The 15,659-nt window shown below is 35.8% G+C and overlaps 1 protein-coding gene across 2 annotated transcripts; it reads right to left on the reverse strand.

The window, feature by feature from the left end:
* Positions 1-3,050: 3,050 nt before the first annotated feature.
* LOC135840274 (uncharacterized) lies at positions 3,051-14,781 on the reverse strand. Of its 2 annotated transcripts, none has more exons than XM_065356712.1 (2): positions 14,194-14,781; positions 3,051-7,055 (listed from the first exon to the last, which is right to left on the reverse strand). In XM_065356712.1, exon 2 carries the CDS (start codon positions 6,999-7,001, stop codon positions 4,899-4,901), a length of 2,103 nt encoding a protein of 700 aa, XP_065212784.1. In that variant the 5' UTR covers positions 7,002-7,055; positions 14,194-14,781; the 3' UTR covers positions 3,051-4,898. The 2 variants fall into 2 exon arrangements, with proteins under 2 accessions (XP_065212784.1, XP_065212785.1); XM_065356713.1 differs by lacking the exon at positions 3,051-7,055 and adding an exon at positions 11,743-13,810.
* Positions 14,782-15,659: the final 878 nt, after the last annotated feature.

A 15,659-nucleotide genomic window follows, 5' to 3' on the forward strand; every position in this document is an offset into this window, starting at 1 on the left:
TTCAACCTTCGCGAAACATACCTTTAATAGTAATTGATTTGATTTGAAGTAATTATTGGTCGAAGATTGATCGGAGTTAGTTAGGTGCGGGCAGAGGCACTGTAGGGGTGTGAATCGGGGTATCGTTAAATTGGATGTCATATTCGTGTTGGAGGGTTTGTTTCATATGAAAACGACACCAACATTATGAAAATATCAAAACTTTTAAAATAGTATAAATTGAAGTGGTGGCAGAGGCACCTGAGGGGTGTGGATGAGGATAGCATGAAATTTGACTTCATATTCGTGTTCGGGGTGTTTGATTCATATGAGAACGACACCAATATTATTATATAGCTCATTTTTTAGTATAATAGTAAAAATTGAGGTGGGGGCAGAGGCACTGGAGGGGTGTGGTTGAGGGTAGCATTAAATTGGACGTCATATTCGTGTTCGGAGGGTTCGATTCATATGGAAACGACACCTCGTTTACCAAAAACAATAATTTACACCAGAATTCATTTTTACCCCCTCTGTTAGTTTTTTCAACTTTTGACCACGACCCACCAAAAAATTTTTTTTGAAAAAAATATATGTTTTGTGGGGGTCGAAAACACATTTTTGAAAATGCTATTCCCATTTTTGTGCAGAATCATTATCATTGCTTAAACACTCAAACAAAGCTAAGAAACGTCATTTTGAGGGGAAAATATGGCGGGTTGAAAAAATCGGTTCACATGGGGCTGAGAAAAAAAATTCTATTGTAATTTCATAAAAGGGGGGGTTTCTCAAATACGGGGGGTCTGGGGGTCTGAAACTTTCGTGACGGAAGGTGCTCAAGGGTACCCACCTTCCATGCAAATATCAACCCTGAAGCTCTCAGGGGCAAATTCGCCATACTTATCCACCTATAGCCTTTCGTGAAAAATGCGCAAGTCATCGACACACATCGTCACTTCTCATTCGTCATCCTGATTTTCCTCAGAACCAAGAAAAAACTAGGCTTATTTCCACGAATGGGGGAGGGGGGATTTTGGGTCAAATCACACACAAAATCGGTTTTGTGATTCCACAAGTTCATTTTCGCATCTACTTTATGCACATTGGATAGGTTTAGGTATTGGATAAATTTCTATTTTTCCCATCGGATTTATGGTAATTTTCACGACAATTCGATCAATTCTTCAGCTAAGAATCGTGATTCGTGATCACGTTCACTGACCATTTTCTTTGCTCCTTTTTGCTTCACAAGACAATATTATACTATGCTATTGATTTCAGTAAAATTCTACTCAAATAAATTCGAGAGTATTCCTCAGTCGAATTTCAAGATACCTATATTTTTTATGAACATTGAATGAAGTTTAAAACATTTGTCTGTTGCCATGTTCACCTCATGTACTACAATTTTATCAATTTTCCATAATTTTCGGTTATTATCGTGCTCATTTTATAGTCGAATTCTCAAGTCAATGGATCAAGACGATACAGAAACTCAAATACGATTAAATGAAGAAATTCACTCACAAACACGATCTATTGTTTTCACATAATGAATGTACCTACTTGGCGAGTCAAATAGCAACTGAAAATAAGATTGAATAACGCAGAGAGCCTTTGAAACTTGAAAATGAGCAAAATGATTGAAATGAAAAAATTATTATCACCAGAGACTGTGAATTTATACGTACAACACAGTTCTAACTTCGAGCAAATACATACATAACTCGCTCATCAAGAAAAAAAATTATTCCCTCCGTTCGTCATGCAATGCAGACCTTTCAGTACGAAGTACCCATAGTTTTAAAAAAAAATTAAAATAAGCTAGGAACGTTGTAGGTATCATAAAAAAGAAGTTATTTCAAAAATTCAGACAAGAACAATTGATAGATAATTTTGGAAAAACTTGCCATCGATTTTATAGATTTTCGAATTACTTAATGCGGATTGCATAGGTACCTTCAGGCGTATTTGTCTGCCAGCGAAATACGAACAGAATTTGATAGTTTCTGAACGTTTACTTAGTTTATTGATGAATTTACAACTGTTGAAATTTACCCATGAACCAAATAAATAGGTAAACGTCCTGCAACTAGGAGGTTTCTATTTTATTCCAAATTCGTTGTTATCTCGTTGGCAGGCAAATCCGCTCAAAGCTATGCAATCCATATGAAGTTAAGAATCTCATTAAAGGCCAAATCTTCAACACGTAACAGAGCTGAATGTTTATTTAAGGAATGTGCTAAAGCATTTTAGATTAAGTATGAAATAAATTTAAAACGACATCACAATAACATCTAAGTATTTTGAAAAAAAAACACGTAAAAACTGTTTCAAAAAAAGAAAGAAGAGAATATCTAATTCATTTGATTTTATGCCGGAATGATTCTAAAAAAAAAAATAAAATAAAATTAGAATAGGATAAGTATCTTATGCAGAAATTGACTATTTTGAACGATTTTTACTAAATTTTCTACTAAGTATTTTATTTTATTGATTAGAGGGTTATTTAAAACAATTCTGATGTACATTGGGATTTTGAAAAAAAAATCATTTTTTTGATTTTTTTTCAAAGGTAGAGAGAATTTCTTGGCACAAACTCGACTTTAATTTTTATTCTCGTAAAACCAACAACATTATGGCAAAGTAGGTACTTAATTCGAAAAAAAAAAACATTTCAATCACAATCAACGAATCAACAAAGCGATCACTGTATACAGGGGTGGCGAAAAGTCAGTTTACCCATCATATTTTTGCATGTGGATCGAGAACGAAGCATCCTAGAGAAAAACTGATGCCATTGATCTGAAAGGAAATGTTATCCTCTACAATTTTCTACACCCTCATTTTTCTCTAGGATGCACCGTTCGCCGGGAAAATCAACTTTTATGTCAAAAAACGTGAATTAAAAAAAACAAAAAAAATTGGGGAAAAAATAATAAAAAAATAATGATTCATCTAGAGGGTTGAGAGGGTGCGCATGCATGGAGGTGACGTCAATGACGTCATGCATGTTACCTTTTACCTACTCAAGTACCCAACAAACAGTAAACACCTCCTACAGGGTAGAGCCCTGCGCCGACAGCGAAATGATCGGCGGCGGCTACAGTACGCGCAGCACTGTGGCTGGCGGCGAAGCCGATTCCAGCCGAAGGTCTTGGCGGCTGCCAAAATTTTGCTCGGCGGCGGCTCAGCCGGCTACAAAGTTGAAATTTTGGGGTAATTTTTCGTAAATTTTAAAATTACCCCAAAATAAAAATTGGAAAGCAAAATCAAATTCAACTTCTCAAATGAAAATACCAATTTTTTCCGAGCTGAAAAGATTGGCTGTTTTTAATGACGAAAAGTTTTGATTTTTGTTTTTGAAAAAGTCAAAATATTCGAAAAATCCTCCTGAAATTTGCTGATTGAGTGAGTTGAGCCGGCTCAGCCGAGCAGATTACTCGGCGGCGGCTGCGGCGGCTGAAGTAATTTTTGAAACGGCGGCGGCGGCTTGAAAAATGTTTGAAAAATCGGTGGCGGCGGCGGCGCGGCGCGGCGGCGCAGGGCTCTACTACAGGGTGGACAGAAATATCGGGTACCCCTAAGAAAGTTTTTCATTGAAAATATAGGTTGGCAACGTGAAATAGATGCATATGATTGGTGAAATGTTATCTCTCCAGTCTAACAACCAATCATGTGCTACCATTATTATCATTCACTGTGACCAACCGAAGTATTTAGCAGAAAACTTTTTTAGGGGTACCCGATATTTCTGTCCACCCTGTATGCCTGAAATATGTACTTATTCAGTTTTGTTTTGGTAGAGCGCGCTTCGAACACTACACAAAAACTGGACCTTACAAAAATGTTTTTGACCTGTTTTTTTTTTTTTTTATTTTTTTTTAAACGTATTATGTATTTATATTTTATCAAATTATGTAAATCATGTTGAAAATAGCTGAAATTATCTGCTGAATTAATTTTAAATTTTTTTCTCGAATTTTTTCCATTTTTTTTTTTTTTAAATTCACGTTTTTTGACATAAAAGTTGATTTTCCCGGCGAACGGTGCATCCTAGAGAAAAATGACAATAAAGAAAATTGTAGAGGATAAAATTTCCTTTCAGATCAAAGCCATTAGTTTTTCTTTAGGAGGCTTAGTTTTTGAATTATGTGTGATTTTTTATGGCATAAACTGACTTTAAACAGCAAAACTGAACCTTACAAAAATGTTTTTGTAAAAAAAAATTTTAACGTGTTTTTTTCTTTTAAATCATAATATATTTCATCAATTTATGGAAATCATGTTGAAAATAGCTGAAATTGACTGCTAAATTAATTTTAATTTTTTTTCTCGAATTTTTTTCATTTTTTTTCTTTTTTAAATTCACGTTTTTTGACATAAAAGTTTGATTTTCTCGGCGAACGGTGCATCCTAGAGAAAAATGACAATGAAGAAAATTGTAGAGGATAAAATTTCCTTTCAGATTAATGCCATCAGTTTTTCTCTAGGATGCTTCGTTCTCGATCCACATGCAAAAGTATGATGGGTAAACTGACTTTTTGCCACCCCTGTATAATGATCACTATATCTTTCTTCAACTAGGTATTCCAAAATTTTGGACCGAATATTGTGATGTGCTATTAAATTTGGTGACATCTTCAACGCGTAAGGCAATATAAACATTAAATTTAATTTGAAAAAACCACGTAGAAGAACAGTAACTTACAAAAAAAAAGAACCAATAAAATAATAAGTACGAATGATAATTATTAATAATGCAAAAAAAAATCAATACAAGTACATATAGGTAGTAAAATATATCTGATACAAAATTCGAAAAATATACAAAAAATTTATTCAAAGTAACACCGAATGTATTTTCTTCGCTGCTTCCAACTCACCGAACACTGAACAGAAATTTGAATAAGCACTTCTCAATTTTCAACACTGAAAAACCAGTTTAAAATTGTGATTCGATAAGGATTAGGTTCGCCCAGAAAACTTTGCTCAACTTGACGAACCCAATACCGATCACGTTCGAAATATTTACGTACTTTTACCAGATCAACTTCTTCATTACTGACACAAACATATTTTAGAAACTCATCTAGCTGGCTAAGCAGACATTTAGGATTGTTATTAGGTGAAGAACAGATATCACGAAAACTGTCGTCGAAAAATACATCAATTGGAACAATATCCCTGAAATCGATAATTCGGCTTTCATCTTCAGAGCACCAGGATATAAAGGTATCGAAACACTTCCCTATAAAACGACGCCAATTTTTTCGCGATGAGATCATTTTTTGGAAATGTTTAAACAATGTTTGCTTAAAAGTTGTCATCTCTTCGGTCGAGAAAACTTGTTCGGTTATTTTAACCAGCACGCTGAAATTTTCTTCTTTGTCCCAACAACCAACATAACGAGCGGAAAAAGAAGAAACCAAGTGTTTCTTTAGCGTTGAGATGGTCGAAAAATCGTCTGTTAGAACTACGTCGATGAAATTACTCAATTTATTCCAGTTTTCATAATCCAGGATGAATGGTTTCCCATAAAAATCAATTCCTTCCGACTCCAGTAACTTCTTGAAGAATTTGTGACTGTCGTTAGCATTTTGCGAAAAAAACGCTACCGCGTTGATTACCTCGTCGAATTCCAGACACTCCAATTTCATTGCGCAATAAGATATCATACCGCTCGACTTCATAACCCAATCCTTCAGCTGCAACCGGTCAGATTCCTTTGGTAAACATAAGTTCCAGATCTCGGTGTCCCGCTTCCCAGCTACGAGATCCGCATCTCCACCGTCATCCGGCCAAAACAAGTATTTTCTGGTATGTTCGTTCAACAATGGTAAAAATTTCATGAACAATCTGTAACTACTCGGTGGATACGGCTCGCAAAACAAGAAAGGAATAAATATAGTGTTGGGATGGTTTTCGACAATGTATCTCTTAAGACGATCAGAAGCTGTATCCCAAATGTTGTTCAACATAATCATGTACTTTTCAGAATACATCACATGGAGCAGTACTTCTTCTAGAAATTTAGCAAATTGCTGCTCTGTAATTCGATCTTTTGCCAGATTCCAAACTGTGAACACATTTTCTGGCATACAGTGTTTGGCGGAATCACCACCTGTGAGGGAAAATATCGTCATTAATTGTGCAGGAATTTGGTCGACTAGCCGAAGTTGTTGAAAGTAGGGCATTGTCGGTAGCATGATTTTTCGAAGTTCCTTCGACTTCAGGTGAGGCACGATTCTAGGAGCAACCGCTAATTGCTCCATTTCACTCAGAAGATTCCAAAAATACTCGAAAGCATACGGCAAAGATCGCTTGACAGACTCTATGGCCATAGTTACATTGATCGAAGTATCTTCGGGACGAATCACACCTGGCATTCTACGCCATATCTCACGCAAATCTTGTCTATGGTGAGAAATCCAATACGCAATATTTAAATTAGTAATCCCCAGCCACTGAAACAATTCCGGGAGCGAGTTCGTGGGAAATCTTTCCAATTCTTCAGCCATACCATGTGCGCACATTAAAACGAACTTCTGCTCGGTGTTTAATTTACCTTCGGTCAACATCTTCGAAGCGCTTCTTTTGCCATTAATCTCACCATTTGGCCGCCAAACGATGAGACTCGAATCAAAATTATCGGGACAATATCTGGATATTCCATCCGTGAAGATCTTACTTTTGAAATGATTTATCCACTCTTCTGTTTCGGTATAAATTTTCATCAAAGATTTTTTCAACATTTTTTCGATGCGTTGAGGTGTTTTCAATAATTCTGCCAATTTTTCTGATTCAATATCGTAGTTTCCATCCAGGTTAAAAACCTTCTCGAAAAAATCTCCCGCGTTTTCTTGAATTTCTTTGGATTTAGCACGATTGAGGTAATGGTGCCATAATTGCAGAGCCACCCTGTGACTGGCAATCTTCTGTAATGTTGGTACAGATTCGCGGAAAACGAACAGTTTTTCTGATGAATTATCAATGTCCGAATTTCCATAGGCGACTTCCATTGCTGCGAAGGTTTAGTTTTGATTCAACTGACGACGTTTAATTCGGTAGAATATCTGAAACGAGAATTTCCGCAAAAAGTCTACTTAGTGATTATGTATACGAGTTGTGCGTTGGTATCTACTACGTAAGTAATTAAGTATGCACTTATTTATACATATAATTATAAAGTAGGCTACATGTTTAGATAGGAAGTACGGGGAAATTTTGTCAAAATTGCGAATGTCATCGAATCAATACAATTATTGTGGATCGGCTTCGCACACATTGGATACATCTATTTTTCCCTTACAACGGAACCCTCCCTCAAAACACCCCCATCCCCCAATTTTCAGCTGCTGAAGTTGATTTTTCGAATTCGATTTTTGACGAGCGTACTTGAAGTTTTGTGTACACAGGTAAAGTTGTTCTGTAAATTCGAAAAATGGCCGTTTCTCCCCACCGTATGAACTTCAGCAGCTGAAATTTTGGTCAAAGGCTCTATGCTTGATGCCTAATTGACTAATACTACCGCCGGCCGGATCTGGAATTATCATCAGAAATCGAATTTTTTGCCCAATTGCTGGTTTTTAAATGCCATTGAAAAATTCGAAAAATGAGTCAATTAAGCTCTTCTAATGAACTTCAAGGGCTCAAATTTTGGTCAAACAGTCTCAGCCGAATACCAAATCGACTCATGCCATCATTGGCCGGATCCGGCCATCCGTTCAGGAAACAAGATTTTTTACTGTTTTTTCCCATGTTATGAATGAATTCAAAAAATGGCCGTTTCTCCCCACCACATGAACTTCAGCAGCCGAAATTTTGGCCAAATGGTCCCTGCTTGATACCTAATCGATAAGTACTACCGTCGGTCAAATCTGGAATTATCATCAGAAATCGAATTTTTTGACACATAACATGAGAAAAGTATAAAAAATACACAAAACTTCACACGCTCGCCAAAAATAGAAAAATCAACTTCAGCAGCTGGAAATTTAGGGATGGGGGTTTTTTGAGGTCCTCTTTCCACCTGTCCAAGTTTCATTCAAATCGGAGATTATCATGTGGGAGGGTTCCCTTGTTAGAATTTATGAGACTATGTCTCGGCCGAAGGAATTTCAACGATATTTGCTCAAATGGTATTTTGCTTTTATTTACAGTCAAATTAGAGGGGTTTTAGAACGGGTCAGATGAAAAGATCAGAAAAAGTGAAAATAAGAATCAATCGATAAGAAATGAAGGTTGTAAGTACATATGCAGGGTCCGGGACAATTCGATTATTTCTTCAGCTAAGAATCGTGATTCGTGATTACATTCACGCATCATTTTCTTAGCTCTTTTTCTCTTCGTCACACAATATTATACTATATCGAATTTTAAAATATATTTTTCATGAACTTTGAATGAAGTTTCAAGCATTTGTCTGTTGCCAAGTAAGTATACCTCATTATACTACAATTTTATTAATTTTCCGTAATTTTCGGTTATTATCGTGCTCATTTTATATTCGTAGTCAAATTCTCAAGTCAATGGATCAAGACGATACAGAAACTCAAATACGAGTAAAAGAAAAAACTCACTCTCAAACTCAAAAATCCTATCTATTGCTTTCATATAATGTACCTACTTGGCGAGTCAAATAGTTACTGAAAATAAGATCGAATAACGCAGAGAGCCTTGAAAACTTGAAAATGAGCAAAATTATTACCATCAGAAACTTTGAATTTATACAACACAGTTCTAACTTCCAGCAAATACATAGTCTAGGTATACATAACTCGCTCATTAAGAAAAAAAATTATTCTTTCCGTTCCCCAATTTTAGAATTAAAAAAGCGAGACTCTCAAAGTCTCAAGTTGTTAAGACAGAAGCTAGAATTGAATCGGTCAGTACGGAAAGGTAACAAGTCACATTTTTGAAAAAAAATGTTTTTGCGGAAATGGGGGTTTCAAAGTACGGCGGATCGACTGGTGATGTCAGAGTTCCGCAAAACTGCCGGGAAAGTGGTATTTGGGCGCAGAAAAAGGGCGGATCCGCATTTATGACTTTTTTTGTAAAATGTTTTAAATTCCTTGAAAAATAACTAACATTTTTGAGAAGACCATTTTTTGAAATTTAAGTTAATCTCTGAACTGAAAAATGATGAAAAAATTAACAACTTCGGCAAAAAGTATTATGTAGAACTCAAGGGGTTTTTGGTCAATTTAAACGAGATAGCAGTCTAAATGATGTACTTAGATGTAGAATCAAGCCCCATTCGTGCCCGAGAAATTTCAAAAGAAATTTTGTCGATTGAGTGCAGAAAGGGTCTAAGTCCCATTTGTTTAGGCAGCAACAGCACCGGCGCACGTGAATATTTTTTTTTGGAAACTGCGCTAAAAGTTGTGTCTTGGTGTCCTCTTTCAATGACCTTAAGCATGTTTACTAAAATTTTTTGATTTTTGAATGAATCAGTTTTTTGTTATTCCTGAAAAACGCAAAAATGGACTTATCCCCTTTCCGTACTGACCGATTCAATTTTTGACGAAAAAACAAGACCTTCGGACAATTGAGGAAAAAAGGAAGATTTTCTGAAATTTTTTGCAAAAATAAAATACATTTTTTAGTCATTTTTCTGAAAAAAAATCCAGAATTTTTGTCAATTTTCAACAAAACGTAGTCATTTATTATTGGCAAAAAATCAAAATGATTTTCGCAGTTTTTGTCGAAAAAGCGAAATCTTTTTTCAATTTTTCAGTTGAAAGGCGAGATTTTTAGACCATTTTTCGACATTATACTTAGGGTACACAGAGGACAGGTTTACATTATTTTTTTTCAACAAATAGTCCGGCATATGACAATAGGAGTAATTGCACCCCCCCCCCCCACCGATCCTCCGGGACAACTTTTTTCTTAAAGGGGACATCCTAAGGAACATTTTAAAGCAAACTTGCCAAAAAAAAAAGTTGGCCTTACTTACAAAATGGCGGCCATTTTGATTGACAGGTCAGCCGAAATCGCAGATTTTGGGTTTTAACATAGGACTTGCACAAACTTTTTCAAACTTTACAAAGGTAGATCGAAAGATCATGCAAAAATTTATCACCTGTTCAAATTTTAAGTGCTAAAGTGCGTTTTTCGATTTTTGGTGAATTTTTGAAAATCGAATTTAGGCCAAAAATGAGGGGAAAAATCAAAATTTTACCAAATTGACCAAGAAAGCTGAAATTTGGGATAAATCCTATTTTCGACATGCCAAATCGACTGGAAACGGTTTCAACCCGTTTTGAGCAGTTCTGGAGCCTCCAGCAGATTTTCGAAACTCGAAATTCCCACAAAATTCCATCAAATTGGAGTTGTAAAGCTAAAATTCATTCTAAAAACTAATTTCAATACGCTACGAAGTACTGCAGGTGAATTTCAAGTCGTTTTGGTGGCTCCAGCGACCTTTTGAAAATTCCTGAAACCTCCATCAGATTTTTGAATCTTTTAAATTTTCACAAAATTTCATCAAATGGAGATGGAAAGCTGAAATTTACTCTACACTCCAATTTTAACACCCTCGGAAGACGACTTCAGGTGGGTTCAAGTAATTTTAGGGCCACCAGCGACTTTTTTTGAAAATTACTGGAGCCTCTAGCAGATTTTTGAAACTTGAAATTTTCACAAAATTTCATCAAATGGAGATAGAAAGCTGAAATTTATTCCACACTTCAATTTTAACACCCTCTGAAGACGATTTCAGGTGGGTTCAAGTCATTTTAGGGCCTCCAGCGACTTTTCTGAAAATTACTGGAGCCTCCAGTAGATTTTTGAAACTTGAAATTTCCCCAACATTAATTTATCAAATGGAGTTTGCAAGCTGAAATTCACTTCGCAGACTACATGGTGGTTTCAAATGGTTTTGAAGCTTCCAGCTACTTTTAGGAAAGTTCAATTTTCCAAAAAATACGTCATACAACCTTTCAAAAAGTCGCTGGAGGCTCCAAAAAGACTTGAAATTCACCAGCAGTCAACTTCGTAGCGTATTGAAATTAGTGTGCAGAATGAATTTCGACTCTCCATCTCAATTTGATGAAATTTTGTGAAAATTTAAAGTTTCAAAAATCTGCTGGAGGCTTCAGGAATTTTCAAAAAGTCGCTGGAGGCTCCAAAACAACTTGAAATTCACCTGCAGTACTTCGTAGCGTATTGAAATTAGTTTTTAGAATGAATTTTAGCTTTACAACTCCAATTTGATGGAATTTTGTGGGAATTTCGAGTTTCAAAAATCTGCTGGAGGCTCCAGAACTGCTCAAAACGGGTTGAAACCGTTTCCAATCGATTTGGCATGTCGAAAATAGGGTATATCCCCAGCTTTCTTGGTCAATTTGGTAGAATTTTGATTTTTTCCCTCATGTTTGGCCTAAATTCGATTTTCAAAAATTCACCAAAAATCGAAAAACGCACTTTAGCACTTGAAATTTGGACAGGTGATAAATTTTTGCATGATCTTTCGATTTACCTTCGTAAAGTTTGAAAAAGTTTGTGCAAGTCCTATGTTAAAATGCAAAATCTGCGATTTCGGCTGACCTGTCAATCAAAATGGCCGCCATTTTGTAAGTAAGGCCAACTTTTTTTTGGCCACTTTGCATTAAAATGTTCCTTAGGATGTCCCCTTTAAGAAAAATGTTGTCCTGGAGGATCGGCGGGGGGGGGGGTGCAATTACTCCTATTGTCATATGCCGGACTAAAAGGCGAGCTCTCGAAATAATAAATAATATTCATCTATGTACATAACTCAAAACAACACAACTTTTATTAAAAATAACATGCGAGTACCTATAGGTACTAAAATAAAGAAAATAAAAAATATCGATCCTCCGTAAGTAGTAAGACTTCGTACACAAAAAAAATTGCTAACAATAGATAATTAAGCAAATCAAAATCAAACAAACTAGCGAAAAAATAGAAGTAACCCAAGTACATTTATACACTTTGAAATAACAACAAATTAAATATTGTCGAAAAAAAATGTATCCAAGATACGCATCCCTAATTCAGCATCCTATATCATAACAGCAAATGATGCTCAAGCTCAAATTGAACATAATTATCGGAACAATTCTACCAAATGGCCAACGCACACTAACGGCTTCTTCGACAAAATAAGCTGTTTCTTCAGTTCACGGGCGATGGACAAATTATTTGGAAAAACTGCGTTGATGAAATTACTAAATTTATTCCATAACTCGCCATCGAGAATAAACTTTTCCAAATCAAATGTGTCAGACCTTAGTAGCTTGTTGATGAATTTTCGAGTTATATCAGCATTTGGCGAGTAAAACGCAACTTTGGCGACTAATTCATCGAATTGGAAATGCTGCAGCAGTTCCAGGCAATGCTTCACCATTTCATCCGATTCTATAATCGAATTCTTGAATTGCGATCGATCGGACTCTGAACAAAACTCCAGAATACGGGAAAATGCATCGAAATTGTTGATATTTGTAACTAGGCAATATAAATTATGCTGCATAATTAAATAGTTTCTGGTATGTTCGCTTGCCATCGACAGAACTTTAATGGCAAATGCAAGACCTGAAGCAGACCTCTGGAAGCATGTATCGAATAAAAAGTACATGATTTCGCCTGCGTCTTCAGCGAAGCATTTTTTATGACCGTTCGAAGCTGTATCCCAAATGTTATTCAAAATATTCATGCACTTTTCAGTATACGTAGCATCTTCGTATACCAAATCCAAAAACTCTACGAATTCGAACTCTTCAATTCGATGTTTCACGCGAGTCCAAATTACAAGCGCATTCTCCGGCGTATCTGATTCGTCGATAGAATTCACCATCAATGCAGTAGGAACTCGGTCGATAAGCTGACGTTGCTGAGATGGAGTCATTTTCGGTAATATGAATTTTTGGAATTCCCACGTTGGACGATAACGCCGCATTAAATGAGCAGCTGGACGATAATGCAGTATCACATCAGCAGCGGCCACCTGTTCATTTTCATTTAAACGGCTCCAAAAATACTCGCAAGCGTACAGAAACAATTCTTTGAAACACCACATGGTTATTTTGAAATCAAACGAGACGTACGATTCATTATAGCTGTGCAGAAAAATTACTTTAGATATTCTAAACTTCACCTTGTGCACCTGATTCCTAAGATAATAAATCCAATACGAGATTTCGAAATTCGAATTATTTCGTTGAATAAAACAGTCCGGAAGCGAATTCACGGGAAACTTTTTCAATTCATCGGCCATTCCGTAAAAACACATTATCATAAATTTTTGCTCTGCTTCCAATTTTCCTTCGGATAGTATCTTCGAAGCGCTTCTTTTGTAATTAATTTTACCATTTTGGAACCAAACGCAGTGATTCGGGTTGAAGTTACGTAACCGATAATGGCTCCTTTGTTTAGGGAAAATTTTCTCGTCAAAATGACGTATCCACTCTTCCATTTCATTACGAATTGTCTGCATGGATATTATCAATATTTTTTCGATACAGCGAGACAGTTTCAACGATTCTATCAATTTCCACGAATCAGAAGCGTAGTCTTCGTCTAGATTAAAAACTAAACACAAGTAGTCGCTGATTTCACTATCATCGTCGCTAACATCATCATCGTCTTCGTCGCTGACGTCGGATCTTGATTTTGCTTTCGACTCATCGAGATCGATATAGTAGAGCCATAAATGTAGAGCCAACTCGTGGCTAGCTATAACCTGCAACGTTGGTACAGATTCATAGAACAGGAACAGATTTTCTGACGACGAATGATCGGAGCTTAAACCTCCATCTACGTCTCCCATTTCGATCTATTCTCAAAATTGAATCCAGTTGAAAATCTGAAACAAGAATTTTCGAAAAAAATCGATTCCCACTCAATACTCATGGTATTGGGTAAGTACTAAGTAGTTAGGTAAATATGTATGAATGTATAACTATGAATACTTACTTAGAGATTTGTTCAAACATAAGTATTATTAGTTTCAAATTGAAAATGTATTCAGATCAAAAACACACGTAAGTTGGCTTAAATGATGGCAAAATAATCAAAATTCAAAACTCCTCTGAATAAAAATAAGCAAAACCAAATCGAAGTAATTCAGAATTTCACCAAAGATAAAAATATTACCTTCGAAACTTTGAGTTAGGTATAAAATAATAATTTCCCCTTACAGAAGTACATTACATAAAGGAAATCTTTACAACAGATGAAGTTACTTACTTAAAATAACACCGGTATACAAAGTTGCTTCACGTGAGTAGCGGTTCTGTAAACTTGACTCTTAACGGCGATCTTTGAGGCGTGTACAGATCTTGATACAGAATTCGAATTCAATTCAATCATAAACCATGGAAACCTTTGGTGGCTTTTTGCTTCGACATTACCTTAAAGATGATTTAGGTGATGAGAATGGGAACGAGATCAAACGATGAAAGTTCATCTGCAAGACAATACCACTTTAAACAGCGATTAATAATAATTTAGGTACGCGAAAATGTACACTTGAGAATCTCCGGCACGTGTATTACATATTACCGGGTGACCAAGAATAATGGGATTTCGATGTTATCAAAAAGAAGAGAAAATTCCCGTTATGAAAATTAGAAAATTAAATAATCATGTAAAAAATGACGTTTGAGTGATTGTTTCAATGAAATACGAAATAATCTTTCATTTTGCATCGAAACAATAATTCGAAAGCACTTTTTCTCGATTGTTATTTCATTTTCCAGTTTTTAATTAGGGAAATTTTTTTCCCTTTTTGGCATATCAGAACATTACAAAACCCATTATTCTTGGTCACCCGGTAGACGAGTGTTTTGGTGATAATACTGATAAGATCATAAGTGTTTAAGTGATAACTGATAATTGGTGCAACATACCCCCTTCCTCTTGTTTTTCTCTTTGACTATATATACATGGACTGCTATCTTCTATTGTTCTTGAACGGGAATCGTGAAGCCAAAGCAATGGAGGTACTTAATCGGGACATGGGCTCTGAGCATGCGCGAGATTTCGTTGCAACGAGCAGTGCGGTTGTTGGAACGTAGGAGGGTGTCCGTCGCTGGTGATTGGAAGGGTCGTGCTAGATTCACCGACTCCCAGTCCAAAAGAGTCGATTCACTGTAATTCGATTCTTTTTGCTATTTGATGGTGGGTTTACACCGCAGTCGACAACAGTGTTTCAGAAACAAATTCATGTTTACAACCAAGTTTCAGTTTTTCATTTACACCAAATGTTTCGAAACCTGTGTTTACAACGTGTTGTAAACAATGTTTCAGGTCGCCGAAATTTCCGGCGACTTGAAACAATGTTTAGAAACATTTGTGGTTAAGGGTATTGGTATGAAAGATGAACAGTAATTTAAGTGTGTTTTCCTTATATTTTTTATTGTGAGGTGTATTATTTTTCATTAAAAAGCTGAAAAATCATGTCAGGAATGCTTCTATTGCTACTTTTCTACTAAATACAGCAGCAATATCATTTTTTTGCAATGGTTACTGATAAGCATATAACGAACAAACAAAACACAATTTTTGATATATAAGTACCAGAAAGAGGTGAGTGAACAGACTGCATTGCATAGGATTTAAATCAGAAAGTAAAAATATTCAATATGAAGAGAATTAATTAATCAGAAAATCGTGAAGAGAAATGCTGATAAAAATGTTGCTGTTTTAAAATT

This window comes from Planococcus citri, chromosome 3, assembly GCF_950023065.1.
Source record: "Planococcus citri chromosome 3, ihPlaCitr1.1, whole genome shotgun sequence".
NCBI classification, from domain to species: Eukaryota; Metazoa; Arthropoda; class Insecta; order Hemiptera; family Pseudococcidae; genus Planococcus; species Planococcus citri.